This window comes from Mus caroli, chromosome 2, assembly GCF_900094665.2.
Source record: "Mus caroli chromosome 2, CAROLI_EIJ_v1.1, whole genome shotgun sequence".
Classification (NCBI taxonomy): domain Eukaryota; kingdom Metazoa; phylum Chordata; class Mammalia; order Rodentia; family Muridae; genus Mus; species Mus caroli.
Window position 1 is genome coordinate 119489303 of NC_034571.1, and position 19939 is coordinate 119509241.

Genomic DNA, 19939 nt, shown 5'->3' on the forward strand with positions numbered 1-19939 from the left:
GGGTGTGACCAAGATGAACTCCAGGCTGAGTCCTCCCAATACACAGCTTTGAGCCTCATTTGAGACAGCACGAACTAGAACCAAGAGGACTCTGGAGATATAGAGCCACCAAGGTCTCTTCCCGATTCCCACAATCCAACTGGCCCCAAAGGTTCTCTTCACTTTAGTAAGGGAAAGGATTTCTTGTAAGGAGCATTGATCCAGAATTATCCCCTTTCTTGATGCTGGTGAGACACTCTTTTTTTGATTCAACCCTCAGCACCAAAAAAGAAAATTAACTTGTATTCTGTGTCTATTTCCTAAGGCTTTGGTTTTAACTCTTACAAATGGCATTAGAGATGGAACTCACAAACAGAGCTGCCTACTTATGTCAACACTGTTTATTTCCTCCTATGTTCATACTTCTTCAGACTCCCAACACTGAGATACATATTTCCTGAAACTGGCCATTCCTCTCCAGCTGTACTCATCAAGGACAATTGCTATCAGTCTGCTTTTGCTTACTCTTCTGGTTCTGTATTTGTTAGATAAATTCAGTATCCAAGCTTTCTAAAATATTCTGTGTATTACTACTACTCAAATCAAGATATTTTCCACATGCAGTATAATGTTCGGTTAGAATGATTGATAAATATATTAATACTAACCATGTACAAATGTAAGACACCACATAGGTCTTTCACCAAAATTAGTTAAGAGAAAACTGAAGTAATAAGAAAAATCTGTGTAACTATATAGGAAGATTATAATAAAGATCTTCCAATTTCATGTCTGTAAAGAAGAGAAATGCTATAACAACTATCTTAAAAAGATTATTAAAGAGGAAAGACAGAAAAGAACAAAGACAGTATTCATTAACTCAGATACTTTTCAGGTCATTAAGAAAAGACTTACATTTCTCTGTTTGATGGTCTATCTCGTAACCAATCCTTTAGTCAAAAAGACAAAACAAAACACAAAAACAGAAAAACAAATACAGATGAAGCATTTCTATAGAATCAATGATAACTATTTAACATTTGTTTCTTAATATGAGAACTTAATATTAAGTCCTTGTTTCCTAGTTCCATGAAGGGGAATAAGCAAATTCAGGAATGTTATTTTCTACAGTAGTGTGGGTGTCTTCCTCAATCTTTTCTATGGGGACTGGTGATATTACTGTGTAGCCAGGTTGATCTGAAATCTGCTATGTAGCAAGGCTGGCCTTACATAGGCTCCCTCCTCTTTTCTCTGTCCCCAGGGTCTAGGATTACAGGCATGTGCTCTACACCCATGGAATACTTGTATTATCTTTTTGGTTTTGTGAGACAGGGTCTAATGGTACAACCCTGGCTGTTCTGGAACTTGCTTCGTAGACCAGGTTGACCTTGAACCCCCAGAGATCCACCAGCCTCTGATTTGCAAGTGCTGAGATTAAAGATGTGTTACCAAGCTTGGCATTTTTCTTATTTCTCTATGTATTTTTCAAATTTCTGATATTTTTGAATAGTATATTTTCCTTATCTAATGTTTTAATCACTTTAAACACAATTTATTATTTATAATCAGTTATTCTATTTTTAATTACTAGAGGTTGAGTGGAGTCTCAGAAAAGAAAATAATAAGACTTTAGTGCAATACTGTACAATTCAAATTCACAGTAGATTCCTAGAGAGCAGGATGTGTCACTGTGACATTCTACTAACAATTCCTTTTCCTAACATTTAAAAAAATAATATGGGTTTTTGCTTTGCTTTTTAAGACATGATCTCACTATCTAATCCAGGCTGGTTTCAAGTTTGAGGTCTTCTGCCTCAACCTATGGATTATTGAGATAGTTCTGGGACTGTAGATGAATATCAAAGATGCAGTGCTTTAGTAAAACAACTGACTATGCTACTGTTCTATTGAGTGTATTGTATGAATGCTGTTTTCTAGATACTTCTCTGCTTTCACCTGAGCTATCTGTCTTGGTTGTCCATCTGGTTTTAAGAAGTTTATGAAAATAAAACATTAACACAGGCGGCTTGGAATGAATTAATATAATTAGCTTCAATTCATTAGGTCTTGCTTTTCTTCTGTGTGAACTTCTGACTATTCACTGGAGGAGGTGAGTTTTGTCTAACTGCCACCATGTACTGAGGTCAGTTTTCTTTTTTCTTTTTTTTTTTTAAAAAGATTTATTTATTATTATACGTAAGTACACTATAGCTGTCTTCAGACACATCAGAAGAGGGCGTCAGATCTCATTACAGGTGGTTGTGAGCCACCATGTGATTGGTGGGGTTTGAACTCAGAACCTTTGGAAGAGCACTCTGTGCTCTTACCCACTGAGCCATCTCTCCAGCCCAAGGTCAGTTTTCTAAGAAGAGCTTGATCTATCTGCCCATCAAATATTAACGATCATTTTATCTATTCATCAGTAAGTGTATTGAAATGTACAAACAGCCAGGCAGTGGTGATCCCAGCACTCAGGAGGCAGAGGCAGGCGGATTTCTGAGTTCGAGGCCAGCCTGGTCTGCAGAGTGAGTTCCAGGACAGCCAGGGCTACACAAAGAAACCCTGTCTCAAAAAACAAAAAACAAACAAACAAAAAAAGTAATGTACAAACCGGTAACAAAGCTGCTTTAGAATCAACTTCCGGAGAGTCTTCCGTCGACGCTCTTCTACTACAGCTTTCTGCTACAAGAAATTAAAAAGACATAGTTGAATAACTAAAGTATTCACTAATAAGACAAAGTGTTCCTAGGTAGAATATAACTTTCATAAGATTTCTTCTCTCCAGTAAAGCTAAACTCAAGTGGCCTATAAATCCTTCAAGCTATAAAATTATCTAATCATTCAATTTATTGTAAAAACCAAGAAAGAAACAAAACATAATTTAAAAACATCATAATATGATGACCAGGTTGTCTTCATCTTAAAGATGACCTTTCCACCTCTGTCACTTGAGTAGCTCTAACTATAGTTTCTGACACTGTACAAGATTTGTTTAGGTTTTATTTTGATAACTTTAAGCTTGGAGATGTTCCATGAAAGGACATAGGATGATGATGAGGATTTCCCTCCTCCTTCCCCTTTTTCTTTTCTTCCTCCTCCTTTCAATCATCATCACCACCACCACCACCACCACCATCACCCATCATTATCATTTTATACAGGGTCCTACTTTGTCGCCCTGGTTAGCCTGGAACCTGATATGTAGAACACTTACCTTCAGCTTACATAGATCCATCTGACTGTCATCTTATTATCATTAAAGATTTTAAATTAATTTAGATTCTCTAGTTTGGAATTACATGACTGTAAGCCTCCGTGTGGGTTCTGAGAATCAAACCTGGATCCTCTTAAGAGCAGCCCTTCATTGCTCAGCCATCCCACCTTATCTTTTACTCTGATGATAATAATGAGTGTCAGACTGTTACCTCTATTCTTGATTTAAGATAATATCCTGTTGTCACAGGCTTTTTTAGAAAAAAAAAAAAAATCCCAAGTGAACTTTAAAATGGAAAGTATTTTTGGCAATGTCAAGAAATTAAAAGTCTCAGAAAAAGTTCAACACCAAGTATACAATGTAAAGTCAGCTACGGTGGTGCACACCTTCAATTTCAGCACCAAAGAGGGTTAGGCAGGGTGACTGCCTTGAAGTCAAGGGCCATAATAAAACCCTATCTTAAAAAAACAAAATAAAGTAAAAAATAGTAGGTTCAAATATATTACAAAATGCTGGGCAAAACCTTTTCAATAATTTGAAAACGAAAGAATATTTAGTCAAATAGAGCATTTAGGATGCTGATTTAACTAAACTTGTGACATTACTGCACTGGCAGGAGGAGGTGAAGGTGTACATACTGTGTGTTATGTGTTCAATCCGGGAACAGTGGGAAGAGAGTTCAGATTCCATTGAGTCAAGAAAGCTAAGAGCCAGGCACAGTGGACACACCTTTAATTTCAGCTTTCCGGACACAGTGGTTGTGAGTTTGAGGTTAGCCTATCATCATCTAGATCTATGATGAGTCCTGGGACAGCCAGGGCTATATTGGAAGACCTTGTCTCACAAACAAACAAACAAACAAATAAAGAAACAGCAAACTAAGAGATATGACCTAAAACTGAAACGAGGATTGGGCAATAATAATTGTGTTACTCTTAGAAATAAAACACATATTATCTAAAATACTACCTGACAAGCCGGGCAGTGATGGCGCACGCCTTTAATCCCAGCACCTGGGAGGCAGAGGCAGGCTGATTTCTGAGTTTAAGGCCAGCCTGGTCTACAGAGTGAGTTCCAGGACAGCCAGGGCTACACAGAGAAACCCCGTCTCAAAAAAATCAAAACTATCTGACAGTCTCACCTTTTCCTTGATAACTACTCCTATCTTTACTGGCCTTATTTCCAGGACTAGAATATAGAGTACAAACAGATACAACTTCTGTCTTATTTCTCATCTTAGTTCTCAATATATCTTGTTAAAATGCGACTTGTGTTAAGTTTTTACAGATAACTTTTATTGTAATTAAAGAACTCCATACATTACTAAGTAAGATTAATTCATGAACAGATGGTTCAATTTTATCAAATGCCTTTTCTGCAGCTATTAAAACGATATATTTAGGCTTGAACATGCTGTTAACATGCACTGTAGTAAATTACACACTATTAATAACGTGCTTAGCAAACATCTACTTAAAGCTTTGTATGTTTGCTAACAGAATTCATAGTAAGGTCAAAACACTCACCTTGCACTGAGTGAAGAGAAGTAGAAGTCTTACAACATTCACTATATCCAGCAGCACCCACATGTTTCAGAGTGTTTTCAGGAGTATCATTCTGTATAGATTGTACGTGCATATAAATTTTAAAAGGAACTGAATTCAATATACTTTATTCTACTTGATCATTAAAAGATATATAACAGATCTGTTACTTCAGTGTGAAACTCACAAACTACTTGAAACTACCTACTCATCTGAATGAATCCTTTTTACATTAATATAAATTCTCAAGCAAGATGTTTGGGAAAATATAGAAAGGGGGGGAAAAATTGAAACTAAAACTATTATTACTTGATAAAGGAGAAGTAGTGCCACTGTGGCTTCCTGCATACTATTCAATATGAACTGTTTGTTAACTTCTCTTTAACTATGTTCTGGTACTGGAGAGATGGTTCAGTGGTTTAAGAGTACTGACTGCTCTTGCAGAGGTCCTGAGTTCAATTTCCAGCAATCATCCTTAATGGGATCTGATACTCTCTTCTGGTGTGGCTGAAGACAGCTACAGTGTATTCATATACATAAAATAAATAAATCTTAAAACTTTAAATCTGGGGCTGGAAAGCTCAGCAGTTAAGAACACTGACTGCTCTTCCAGAGGTCCTGAGTTCAATTCCCAGCAACCACCCGGTGGCTCAAAACCATGTGTAACAGAATCTGGTGCCCTCTTCTGGTGTGTCTGAAGAGAATAATGGTATAGTCCTATACATTACATTACATTACATAAATAAATAAATATTTTTTAAAAACCTTTAAATCTGTTCTGATATAGCATTTCAATCCCTTTGAAAGGTTCCTTATGTTTTGCATTATTCATACATTTAAGAGGCCTGCTGCCATTTTGGCCTAATAATACTTTGGTGAATGTGACAGTTCTGCTTGCCTCCCAGTTCTTGGGAGGCAAGCAGATAAGGACTTAGAAACTAGCCCAAAGCTGGGCAGTTGTGGTGCACACCTTTAATCCCAGCATGTGGGAGGCAGAGGCAGGTGGATTTCTGAGTTCAAGGCCAGCCTGGTCTACAGAGCAAGTTCTAGGGCAGTCAGGGCTACACAGAGAAACTGTCTCGAAAAAAACCCAAAAGCCAAAATCAAAACAACAACAAAACAAACAAACAAACAAAAACGAAAAAGAAAGAAAAACCAAACTAGTCCAACTATCCAAGTATAGACTTTATGAGATTCTCAAAATTACCAAAAGATTTAAAAGAGGTAAGTAAGAAGGAACAGTGAGCAAAGAATGGTCTTAGTCTCTGATTGGTCCACTAAACTTACATTGATTTCCTCCATCTAAAAGATTATGTTAATGTAAACTGAGTTTCTGACTCCCACACATACTAACGAGATGATACTGGATATTCAGGGACCTCTGAATGCACCATGATGTTTTATAAATCATCCTATTGTTTCTCTTTGAAGATGCACATGCAATTATTTTCAAACTTTCAGGTAAATAGGGAAGAAACACAAAACCATTGCTTCCCAATTTGCAGATATTCACCAATTAAATTTCTAATTTACAACAGCTACTTACTAGATATTATGTTCATCATTTCAGCATAATGCTGTTTTTTGTTGTTGTTGTTGTTTGTTTTGCTTTTTTTTTTTTTTTTGAGACAGGACTTCTCTGTGTAGCCCTGGCTGTCCTGGAACTCACTCTGTAGACCAGGCTGGCCTCAAACTCAGAAATCCGCCTGCCTCTGCTTCCCAAGTGCTGGGATCAAAGGCATGCGCCACCACTGTCCTCCGGCCTTCAGTACAATGCTTTAATGGGAATACATGTCATTATAGATACAAATGTTACCATCAGTAGTAAATTGCACCTGAGCCTGCCTTTTACATGCAGGGTAGTATATAAAGTGCCTGATAGCAATGAAACAGTTAATTTGGCTCATATGGGGAGGGATAACTCAAGTTTCTTAGTTATTATATTCTTGGCTATATATTTAGAAAAAAAATATCTTGTTTTACCACTGCTTTTTGGTCATTTGGTCATTCCTAAAATGTAAATTCGAGGGACAGATAGCTAAAGCAGTTCAAGGCACTCATGATGTAGCAGCTACATCACTGTTCTTAAGGAGATGGGGGCTACAGGTAACTTATGACAGCAATAGAAATAAAAACTAATTTCCAGGCAAGAAAGACTTATTTATTTTTTGCCAATCATTCCATATACTCATTAAACATTAGTAAGAATTTATTTAATAGTCTACATAGGTACATTTTATATATAGCTTTTAACTTCTAGATTCTAAGTTCTTTGAGAACTAGGATCATGTTCTAATGAACTTTTGAGACCTGAAAGAAAACTTAGGTTCAGTAATTACTCTATAAAAAAAGGAAACAGAGCCGGGCGTGGTGGTGCATGCCTTTAATCCCAGCACTTGGGGGAGGAGAGAGGCAGGTGGATTTCTGAGTTCAAGGCCAGCCTGGTCTACAAAGTGAGTTCCAGGACAGCCAGGAACTGTGTCTACACAGAGAAACCCTGTCTCGGAAACAAACAAACAAAAGCATTTTTTAAAAAGGAAAATTTAAATATTTTATTTAACAAAAATGCAAGCTACTTTAAACTTTTTCATGTTTCTCCCCTTTGAAACATAACCATTTCAAATATCTGGGGTAATTCTACTGATGACAATCTCAGCTAATTTTTATTGAAAAAAAAAAGTTTAATTTTATTTAGAAGAAATGAACATAAAAGTGAAATTACATTTAATTGTGCTGTTATAAGTGTCTACTTACAGATAACAGTTCTCTTATTTTGTTTGATGTTTCTTTAAACCTCTGTAAATCCATACTATCTCTGTGTCCTTAACAGGGGAAAAAGGAAAAAAAAAAAAAGAAAAAAGAAAAAAAAAAGGTTGCAATGAAAACTTTTTCTTTTCTACTAACTGAAGTACAATCTTAGAAACAAATGATTCAAGTAACTTTCAGTCTCTACAAACGTTCCATTCATTCATTCATTCATTCATTCATTCATTCATTCATTCATTTACAAGAGTCATACTGAAAATAGCTACCAGGAAGACATCCAACACCAAACAACAAAGATCTCCTGTTGAGAACCCCACACAAGTAAACCTTGGAATTGAAAGGGAACGTTTTTACTCTTAATAATGAAGTATAAATAGACTGAGCTGGTGTACACCTGTATTCCCAACACTTGTAAAGTGGAGGAAGGACCAAACAAGCTTAAGAAAAACTTGGAAATGGTATTCACTTTTCCAGATACGCTAACAATAAACATAACTATGTTTGGTACCTAGATAGCATGCCAGGTTGGCCTTAATATGGATACTCTACACAGTCTTATTAACATGTTCTCCAGCTAATCATTACAATGTTCACAACTTGGTAAATCTGTAGGGTGGGAAAGCTAAAAAGACAGTTAAAGACAGGAGAAGCTAGACATGAAAAGGCAAAAGGCCCCAGGTAGCTTTTAGAATAATATGAACACTACTCCAGAAGAGCAAGTTATTCCAGAAACTTCTTTAGTTAAATACTTTAATACTCTTATCTACCAGGAGGTGTTTAAAACACCACACACTCCCAAATCACAGAGCCCAGCTAGTCGTATGATACTGCTCTTCAGTTATCTATTCTCTTCTGTGTGGCATATGGTCAGCATTTAAATATGCTTAGTCTATACTACTATTTAATGCAAGACAATCTGCTCACTATGATTAGACTGTGCTTACAATAAATGCCAGGACTGGAGAAGCTGAGGTAGGAGAATTCTAAGTTCAAGGACAACTTGGGCTATTTAGCAAGACCCTGCCTCTAAAAACCAAACAAAAAGCCAAAACAAAAATATCCAAATAAAACTCCCTAAGTATAAAAATCAGTGTAGTTCCAATGCTTCTTCCTAGCATAACAAAGCTTTTCAGGGACTTGTCCAGCCACCCTTTATACACTCTCTTCACACACACGATTTATTTATTTCATTATAGTCTAGTTCTTTTTCAGTTCCCTGGCCAAATAATTTTCACAAATGTTATTAATTTAGGATTACTGCCAAAAGGGCATATTTTGCCATTACTTAAGCAATTACAATGACAAGATTTTCTTTTGTGCCAGTCTTCTCTGCTCTAATGGTGGCATGACTGCTGTGGAGTAAATTGCTTTCTAATGGATCTGAGGCCTGCTATACAAAGTATCAATCAATGCCCGATATTATAAATCCATGTCGGGGAAGGTCATCGGCCATAAGGTAGACCTTACAATACTATTGCTTTGGTAACTGATGATGAATCAAGTTACCTTCTAGATGTATGTTTGTACTGACAGTCCTGGGCTGCTCTCAACCACGGTACAGGATGCTTCGTTATTCAGCAGGCAGTGCATAGACACAAAATTGGTTAAGATACTGAGAACAAGTGACTGGGAGTACTAACCCTTAAATGAGACGTTCCCACTAGCCAATGCTCAGGGAACGTTGTGTAAAAGGTGGGGGGAATATAAAGGTACCTCCCGATTCTGTAGTGTGCAAGATAGCTGATAAAAGTAGGAAAGGGAGCTGGAGGGATGTCTCAGTGGTTAAGAGAACTTGTTCATCTTGAAAAGGATCCAGGTTCAGTTCCCAGCACCCACATGGTGGCTTACAACTTACTCATCCATATCTCAACTTTCAGGAGACCTGATACATCCATGGGCAACAGGCACACTCATGGTGCACAGACATATATACAGGCAAAAACTCATGTGCATAAAGATATTTAAAAACAACCCATGCTTTCATCTTTAGATCCATAATTGAGTAGATACATACAGACCTATGTTTGATTGGTAGGGAAATAAAATTTGCTATTAGGCAAACCACTTCTTTTCTGTTTTATTAAAGTTATTCATATGATCATGCTGCCTAGTGCATCACTGTTAAGTAATGAATGAGTGTGCTGCCCACGTAAGTCCTAACATAGTGATCTGCAGTGCACCTTTCACTTTCAACACTTTCCTGGCTTGTATATGAAATCATACACTATTCATACTGGTGTCAGCTTCTAACCTCCCAAGAGCCCCCTACTTTCAGTCAGATACCTCCAATAACTGACAAACCCAATTAAAGGCATGTTTAAATTCAAAAGACAGAGTCTAAATAAGTTTACTATAGTTAATGGCACCAAGCACGTACGTAGCAATATACTTCTTCAGCCCAATTCAACTGATTGTTTAATATTTCTGATCCTGTCTATATACATTTTTATTAGTTAGCTAATTACTTTTCTAAGGTAGTAGTTCTGACATGAAAAGCAACACTAATATGCAGTAAGAGTTTGCCACACTTACCCACAAATGCTCCAAATTCTATGTTATCCCCTTCTGCAGCTTTATAGAAAATGGGTTCTTGATCTTTGGTTGTGGATTCCAAGTGGCTTTTGCAACTTGGCTGGGATGGGGTACTCACAGAAAATTTGGTTGGTGGGGAGGACATATGTGGTGAACTATTAGGTGAACTGCCTAATTTTTGATTTTTATTAAATATTTTTAACATTTCTACCCCATGTCGTCTCTGTCGTAATTCTGGGGGAGAAACAGCACTTGGGAATAAGGCACCACAGGAGGAACCAGCCTCTGGAATGTTGAATTCTTTTCTCTGGGGTATCACGGGCAAATCTTGTCCAAACAGATTATATTGGGGGTCTTTTTCATCTTTCATAAAAATATTACAAAGAAAAGGATTATTACTTTCCCGATCACCTTGAGGAAGAGAAGAACTCAGTGTGTTTACAACACTAGGCTTCTTCCACAAAGGTCTTACAGGAACATCATCAATAAGATTCTGAGCCAAGTGTTTGGAAATACTCAATTCTCGTGTGATCTCATTGTGCACTTTACTAGCTTCTGAAGCTTTCTGGGCTGTAAGTGTTTTTAATGTATCTACTGTTAGGGCTGAGAGATCTTGCAGATGACCAATTTGAGAATCTAAAGACTGTAATGATCTTTTTATGTAGTTGACACGATCTCCAACTTCTTTAATCTGAATGCTCATCTGCTCCACTCTGTAGGGGGATAAAAAGGGCATTTTACAGATGTTAAAATTAATGTAGATGGGATAATGTAGATGGCTCAGTGGAGAGCAGAGTTTGAGAGCTTAGGAATCCACATAGGTGCATAAGGAAAGAACATCTCTGCAAGGTTGTGCTCTAATGTGTACACTTGCACCAAGGCATGAGCCCCACATCATCCATACACAGGTACAATAATTTTTTATAAATAAAATAAATTATATTTTATAGTCTAAATGGATGATAGTGGAGTAAGAGAAATCTTACTTTTTAACAAATACATTGCAAAAATAAAGTATGGTTATGAATTTGTATAAATTACACCTTGTATTTCAGAAGGATGCAGTGCTAATGCTATCATACTTAAAACACAAAGGGTTTTGTTTTGGAGACAGGGTTTCTCTGGCTGTCCTGGAACTTGCACTCTAGACTCGGAAGGCCTCATTTATGGAACTCAAGAGATCTGCCTAGCTCTGTCTCTGAACGATGGGATTAAAGGTGTGCACCACCACTACCTGGCTTAAAACACAAAATTTAAAAACAAATTTTGTTTCATAAGCTATTGAGTCTATTCACAAAATCTATATACATCTACATATACAAAGGACCACCATCAGTGTCATACACAAACACCATATGCTTATACTATGAAATAAAAAAATGCAAGGAAATAAAAGCTTTAAAATAGTAATGACAGTTTTATTTTCTCTTCTCAAATAATTAAGAACTCCAACTCTTCTCTCCTTTGCAACTATAGTCAAAAAATAAGAGCACTAATGCTAAGTGCCAGACTCAGAGGTACACTTCCTAACCAAGAGTGAGGCCTGGAATTGACCCTCAGCACCACTATGGGTTAAACAGTGGCTGAGTGCTTAAGAGCACTTGCTGGTCTTTCATACACCATGCTCATGGTGGCTCACAATTGTCTATAACACCAGTTCCAGGGGATCCAATGCCTTCTTCTGACCTCCAAGAGAAAGATGTATGTATGTGCATGTGCATACACATACACACACACAAACCCGTAGGCAAAGTACCCATTCATATAAAATAAAAATAAAGTTTAAAAATATATTTATGAAAATTAAAATAAAATTTATCTACTGGGTTTAAATGCAGTAGACCTGTTTTCTCAAGGTGTAAATATGAAACTTCTTACTTCTTAAAATAAACTGAACAGTGAACATGTATCAACTAACAGGATTCATTCTGACATAACAGTCAAAAATAATTAAAGAGCATACAAACCTTTCAAAAGTGACACGGATTCTCTCTTCACTCCCAGAATTGAATTTGTCATCTTTCTCATCAAAATACATCTCAACACACTGCTCTTCAAAATCATGGAGTTTCTTTTGATCTTCTTCTGTTAAGAAAAGTTCTAAGGAGAAGCCCAGAAAGAAATTAGAACACAAAACATAAAAGGCTACCTCTACCAGGTTTCCAGACTTCAGGGTTGCCTTTTTATTTATCTATTTGAACAGGGGCCCTCTACACAGCTTATCCATCCATCCATTTATTCATCCATCCAATAGACAGGGTCTTTCTACAAAGCCTGGCTGTCCTAGCTCACTATGTAGACTAAACTAGCCTGGAACTCATGGACACCCCTTTGTTTCTGCCTCCCAAAACTGGGGTGACAGGCTAGTACCACCATGCCCACCAAGTTTTACATATTTTTTTAATTCCACTTTTCTTACTATAGACCTTTTCTATTTCTCTCAGCTCTCTTGTCACATATCTTATCAGAGAAAGAAAACCATGGACAATGTAAGTACAACTGACATGGTGATTTACCCCCAAGTAGTATAAAGATGCACTCTTTTTTTTTTTTTAAACAGAATGTTAAGAATGGCTTCTACAACAGGTTAAATGATATAGCTTACATTACCATTTAAACAACAAAACCCTTAGATACCATTTCCCAACAACAACAATAACCCTTAAGCACCATTCTCCAAAAGAAGTTAAATCTAAATTGACTTTTGTATGTATTGTATTACTTTGCTTTTGTTTAATGAACAATCGTTTACTCTGAGGCCAAATATGAATTATGGCCCCAAAACAGAGATTTAGATTACCCCAAATTCCATGTTCAAACATAAAAGCAATTTCATGAGGATTTTATAGTACCAGAACAGATAGGCATTTTTCAAATACACATAACAGACATCTTAGCTATAAGGCTCAGATATGACTTAAGTCTTTTGGCTGGTAGAAAACTAGGGTGTTAAAGTCAACACATATTAAAATGTTCTATCTGTAATCAGGATGTTAAGTCTGACACAGGGTGGGAAGTGCGGGGTGGCTGCAAGGAACAGCTATTTAGCAGGCTAAGAATAGCCCAAGATAAATAACCCACAACATTCCACACTCTGCACAGTGACTGACATGTTAATCAGTCAGCCTGCCTCTGCAGGCACAGCTTCTTTTCTGAATTCTCATTCACAGTTCCCCTGTGGTTGAAACATCACACTTTGTGCATGTGGGAAGGGGTCATATATTACTATCAAATATTATAGTATAAAACCCCACATAGCTAGGATGGGTTAGTCATAGTATCTGATTTAGTTAAGCAGGACAGCAGGATCCTGATCCAGACATGACTCTATGTCTCTGTATGGCTAACGTAACAGTTACATGTGACAGGTAAGAGGACTAGTATACTTAAAATACTCAAGAACCCTGCTTGGTCGAATAAAGTTAAAGTAGCAGTAGGTGTGCTAATCAATCAAAATGTCCTTGACACGTCTGTTTACCAAACACTTAAACAGATTGCTATATTTTCTCTCCGTATCTAGTTAAACATTTGATGTTTAAAGCATTCGCAATAATCTACTATTTTTTAATTCTAGTCGTCTTCTGGCCAGGTTAATTTCATAGCTATCCTTTATGCTCTTGATCTAATTCTGAAAAACACTGATTTTCAACATTCAAGTTTTCATAGCTCTTATTTGAAGATACTCAACTTGTATCTAAAAACTGTTTTATATTTTTGGCAAATTTTAATTTCACAGTAATTAAAAAAAATTGAAACTTAGTTTTCAGTATAATATTGAGAATCAAGAAAAAGATTTTCTATATTTCACGTACTTGGCCCATCAGAAGTCTTATCTTTCTTTCTTCTTTTACATACACAGCAAAACAGTGAAACTATATGGCTGAGAATGATAAGAGGAGGAGGCAGGACTGGTTTTTCATGATAAGCCATAATAAAATGATACCGCTGATACTTCCATACAATATTGGAAATTGCCTTCACTTGTAAATATACATTACTAGAATAATGAAGAAAAAAAAAAAAACAAAGCAAACAATTATATCCTGCACCTTAAATACTAAAAATTTCACTTTATTAAATTCTTCACTATATACTCAAGGATACTTTCATTTAAATAACAAAAAAGTAATTACAAATATATGCAACCAAGGTGGGCTAGAGAGATAGTTCAGCTTCTAAGAGCACTGACTGTCTTTTGAGTTCAATTTCCAGGAACCACATGGTGGCTCATGACCATCTGTAATGGGATCTGATGTCCTCTTCTGGTGTGTCTGAACACAGATACAGTGTACTCATATAAATAAAGATAAATCTTAGGAAAAAAAATGCAACCAAATGGCTGGTATTGTTTTGTACCATAATAAGAAAACTGAGTAGGAAAAAGAATAACTTTTAAGTTTTAAAAATTTATGTATATGGATAAAACAAGAGAAAATCTTGCTGAAAGCCATGCCATATTCAAAACTTGGAACGCTAAAAGAAAATGCAGGAGGATCAAGAATTCAACCTCAGAGGAATGGTGTCAAATGCCTTTAATCTTAGCACTTTGGAGACAGAAGCAGATATATCTCTGAGAGTTCGAGTCTAGCTTGGTTTATACGGCTAGTTCCAGGACAGCCAAGGCTATGTAGAGACACAGACACACCTCAGAGAGATGACTTGGTGGTTAAGAGTACTTGCTATGCAAGCATGAGAACCTGAGTTTAAATGCTTAGCATACATGTATAAATCAGGTCTGGTTGCACATGTAACATAACCCCAGTGTTGTGGGATAGAGAGAGTGCATCCTAAGAGCTCCCTAGATACCAATCTAGGTGAGATGGCAAGCTTTAGGCTCAGTGAGAGACCCTGCCTCAAGAGAATAAAACTGAGAGCTTCAGAGGAAAATACCTTGTATCCTGTTTCTCTACATGTGTTCATGGACCAATATATATGCACATACATGCACACAAACCATCACCACCACCTCAAACTTTAGTCTGAGCTACTAAAAAAACACCCTAACTTATCAAGTGAATAAAGGTGCCAGCAAGACGTCAGGGACAGAGCCTTGCTTTGACTTAAAGCTAGACAGCCCTGGAAGTACATATTCTCAACAGTTCTGAATATTTAGAGATGAAATAAAACATTTTGTAAAAATGTTTTGTAACAAAAAATTATAATCTAATTGGGCAGTTTAATATATTGGCTTGAAATATGGTCTAAATTGTGGAGAATGACATAGTATTCAAAACTGGTAAGTGCACCTGGGTGGTGATAGCACACGCCTTTAACCCAAGTGCTCAACAGGCAGAGGCAGGCGGATGTCAGTGACTTTGAGGCCAGTCTGGTTGACATGGCTACTTCCAGGAGAGCCAGGGACACACAGAGAAACAAAGTCTCAGAAAAAAAAAAAAGAAAAGAAAAAAAGAAAAAAAAGGAAAACTAAAACTGTAAGAATATTTTGAGAACTACAATTGCTTTCTCTTTTTTTTTTTTTTTTAAAAGATTTATTTATGTTATATATGTGAGTACACTGTAGCTATCTTCAGACACACCGGAAGAGGGTGTCGGATCCCATTACAGATGGTTGTAAGCCACTATGTGGTTGCTAAGAATTGAGCTCAGGACCTCTGGAAGAGTAGTCAGTGCTCTTAACCGCTGAACCATCTCTCCAGCCCTACAATTTCTATATTCACAAAAATGATACATGAATGTCACATAAAAACAAAGTAAAATTACATGTGTTCTTTGTTTTTCTGTAATTCCCTAGCAACCTAGGAAAATTTGCTGATAAAGATTAAAAATGTAAAAAATATCTTTCTTCCTTACAAGTTTCATGTACAGGTTATGTGCAGAACTCTCTTCACCATGTAGGTCCTGGGGAATCAAACAGAAGTCATCTGACTTGTCGATAAGTATCCTTACCAACTCATTTCACCAGCCCTTTTGTTTGTTTTTCAAGAGATTGTTTTTATAAGCAAACTACATGTTGAGGCACAGTGAGATAGGCAGTCTACACAGGCTCACTGGCTAGGCAGCTTATCCAGACTGATAATCTCCAGGTTCAGTGAAATAAACGTAAAATAAGTTGGAGGGCTAGACAGATGGCTTAGCAGTTAACAGCTCTGGGTGCTCATTAATAGAGTTTGATTTGCAACACCCACATGGAAGCTCAAAACAGTCTGCAACTCAGTTTCGTGGGATCTGACACCCTTTTCTGGCCATCATGGATATTGAACCAATGTAGAACAAACATGCAAGCAGGCAAAAAAACCCCAAACATATAAAATAAAAAATAAATTTTAAGATAAAGGTGGAGCATGATCACCAAGGACACCCAACACTTACCTCCTAATTTCATTTAACACACATCGGCATGCACATAGATGAGTACATACTTATTTCTTGTTTTCTGAAATTATTATTATTTTTTACTTATTCACTTTACATCATGCTCACTGCCCCGCTCCCAATCACCTCCTTAGACAATACCTCCCACACCCCATCCCCTCCTCCTCTGAGTGGGTAGGATCTTTGCTGGGTATCCCCCCCACCTTGGCACATCAAGTCTCTGTGAAGCTAGGAACATCCTCTCCCACTGAGGCCAGACAAGGCAGCCCAGGTAGAACATATCCCACAGACAGGCAACAGATTCTGGGATAGTCCCCACTCCAAGTTGTTCAGGACCCACATGAAGACCAAACTGCACATCTGCTACATACGGAGCATATACTTAGTTAATACATACTTTTTATGTTGAAAATAACAAAACCAAACATTTAAAATTCCTTTGATATAAAAAATCATGTCTTATTTGTAATTTTTTCAAAGATAATATAATACTCCATTAAAATTGAGAATTTAAAGTGAGAAAGTGAATCTTATTCAAAATGAGAAATGTATAAAATATATTAAGTAAATAAAATTCTTACTTGAAAAATGCGATAAGGAGATTAACCATAATGATATACTGTACAAAGAGGTAGACTGCTTGAAGAAATGGAGTCAACCAAGTTCCAGGACCACAGATTGTCGGGAGAGTGGAGTCATTTGCGCACACTTTGGGAAGAGAGAAAAGAATTTGGTTGTTTTATATACAAGGTTTAATATACAAGTTTCTTATCCTAACTGAAAATTTGAGCACATGGAAATCTGCTTAAGAATTTAAAAGAAAAGGATCTTTGAGAGGTGGCTAGCCTTGGGAGTGCTGCCTTATGAAACCTCCGACAGACACTGAGGGCTGTGGGGCTTTCTGTTCTGCCTCACCCCTGTACTGCAGGCAAGCACCAGTATCATAAGTTAGATCATGGTAGGCAGGTAAAGGTAGACAAAACTCACTGGATACTGGGAAAATGTAACATTTATGTAAGAAAAGTACCTCAATCTAAAAAGTACATGACAGATTCATAATAAACCTATGAAGGTACAGACTTTTTTTATATTCACAAAGAGGACTAAAATGCAATTTAAATAGAAAATTACTAAATTTGGGGTTTGCAGAGATGGCTAAATGGTTAAAAGTGAGAAACGGAATTTACTTTAGCACACATTTACTTTATTTAGGTAGCTTAGAACCATCCACGCAACTGCAGCTTTAGGTAGGTCCCATGCTTCTTTCTGGCTTCCATAGGCACCTGCACTTAGGTGCGCAAACCCACACACAGACATATGAATAGAAACATAACTGAAAATAAACATGTATTTTTTTAAATCCCTAGATTTGAATTCCTTGGGATTCATTACTCATGCTTGAAACCTTTTGAAGCTAGAACATAGCCAAACACAAACAAGAAAGGGAAGAGTTTTAATATCCACCCCACAATTACAAGGAATAATATCAGATTTGTTGGAGTAGGGAAGGGATACAAACTATCATGAGACAATTCTTATATACACTTACAGTTAATATTTAGTCATTATTTTAAAGTGTGCACATTAGCAAAGTTATCATCACCATAATCACTACCACTACCATTACTCCTTGAAGTGGCTTTGTAACCAAATTGAAGTTTTTGTTATGTGAGTGAGTAAACATCTACACTGTCTAAGATAATTAGAACATACTTCTAATGCACACGGTTAAACAATGCTCAAGACACCTCTTTTTGATCCTTGTTTTGTTTTTTTAATGGTAACGCATTGTGGGGATATTTAGGTTGTAAGTTTGATTGGAAAATATGCGGTATTTTTAGAATGCAAAACTGACTTTATAAAATAACCAAAAGATGATTTTGCAAACATAAATCCTTACCATCAATTTCATATGCATAAACTTCACCGAAAATCATCCAGTATGGATGAAAAACTATATCTTTAGCAAGAGACCAAGATGGTTCTTCATGTGGATAAAGTATTGCTTTTCTGGGAACACCAAAACTAAGTAATACAAGAGCCATTATCACTACAATGTAGAACATATTGGCCACCTGTTTTTAAAAAAGAAAAGAAAAAGAAATGTGTTAAGAAACAAGAGAATTTAATTCCTACAACAAAATTTATCCTAAAGAGTGTTTCTAATGTTGTAATAGGTAAGTAAAATATTTGAGTTTCCATTTATTGCTAATAATAGCATTCAGAAAAATGCTATCATTGCATAAGCCTTATGAAGGAGATTGTCTCTGTAATAAACTACATCAATGGTTCAAAAATACAGCCTATGCCTTGCAAATATAAGACAAAACCACAACTATAGTTACAAGGGCAAACTTGGGAGACCTAATTCCAGTAAGTGCCAATTCTCATATTTTGTCAACTAGCAATGGAAATGCAGACTTTCCTCTACCTGTTCTCACACATCTATACTCTGCTTACTTCATAGAAGCTGGACTAGAGACATGTACCACCATGCAAAAGGCCTTTGTGAGATCACCACAGCTAAAAGTCTAAGAACATGTGAGATAAAGCTTAAAAGAATGGAAATGTAACCTTTTGATTACTTCTTACAGCTCCATATGAATCTAAAATTATCTCAAAACAAAAATAAGGGGGGCAAAAGAGAAAAGACAGGACTCAAAAGAGAGAGTAAAGGAAGGGAAAGAAGGCAAGTAAACAAAGCTAGTGTGTCAGTGAAAGCCCTGGTCTACAGGAATAAGATGAAGGTTGACAGAAGACATCCAACACCACTTCTGTCCACTGCATGCGTGCATATGCACCCTCACACACATGAAAACACCATAAACACAGTCCACACAAGCACATACACTGATATCCTTAGGAAATATTCTTAAGAAATCGTAGGTTCAGAGTATGAGGCAAATAAATATGAATCAACAGAAATTTGTGGGGCCAGGGAAAGCTATCTGAAAAAATATATTTTATGATTTTAAGAAGCAATCATGCATATTAGTAGACATTTCAACTTACCATTTTTCCAATCATCATTACATAAGGTCCTGCCTGTTGATTTACGGCTAGAAAGTCTAGCAAACGCACATACCAAAATATTATATTAAGACAGTAAATTAATCTTCCAGCCACAAAAACATGATTATCATATGCATTAATAAAGTTCCATTTTGCTCCAAATCTTAGTCCAAATCCAACAAAGAAAGAAATTATGGCAATTGTGTCACTGACATTGAAGTAGTCACTAAACCATACTTTAATCTTCTGGCTGATTTTCCCAGCTTCAGACATAAAGACCTAAAGGTTTAAGAAGAAAAAAGCCTTGAATCAAATCCTTTCTATTAAATCACATATAGGAGCTGATTATAACTTCGCAGGATAATTTTAGTTATATTTTAATCTTTCAAAGTACCTGAGATTTTATTTGATAAGTTTGAAAGGTTTTATTTCAAGTTAAAGCAATTCTGAACACATTGGTAGCACATTCCAAAGATGCCTTATTTGTACAAAGTAATTAAATGATTTAAATATCTGTATATATCTAACTTATTATAGTAACCCTGAGTAATTTTTTAAA

The 19939-nt window shown here is 36.4% G+C and overlaps 1 protein-coding gene across 7 annotated transcripts in view; it reads right to left on the reverse strand.

Annotated features, from left to right (window-relative positions):
* Positions 1–19939, reverse strand: part of Trpm7 (transient receptor potential cation channel subfamily M member 7) — an 85380-nt gene that overhangs the window by 10095 nt on the left and 55346 nt on the right. For 4 of the 7 annotated variants that reach the window (XM_021155472.1, XM_029474518.1, XM_029474519.1 and 1 more), the window contains exons 21-30: positions 19381–19659; positions 18269–18443; positions 16950–17076; positions 13848–14032; positions 12003–12135; positions 10036–10748; positions 7492–7559; positions 4720–4810; positions 2591–2661; positions 895–929 (exon numbers count right to left, since the gene is read on the reverse strand). In XM_021155472.1, coding sequence (XP_021011131.1) covers positions 895–929; positions 2591–2661; positions 4720–4810; positions 7492–7559; positions 10036–10748; positions 12003–12135; positions 13848–14032; positions 16950–17076; positions 18269–18443; positions 19381–19659 — 1877 coding nt within the window. Of the gene's footprint in view, positions 1–894; positions 930–2590; positions 2662–4719; positions 4811–7491; positions 7560–10035; positions 10749–12002; positions 12136–13847; positions 14033–15846; positions 15895–16572; positions 16729–16949; positions 17077–18268; positions 18444–19380; positions 19660–19939 lie in introns of those variants that run through there. The other 3 variants (XM_021155473.1, XM_029474521.1, XM_029474522.1) reach the window with 3 other exon arrangements.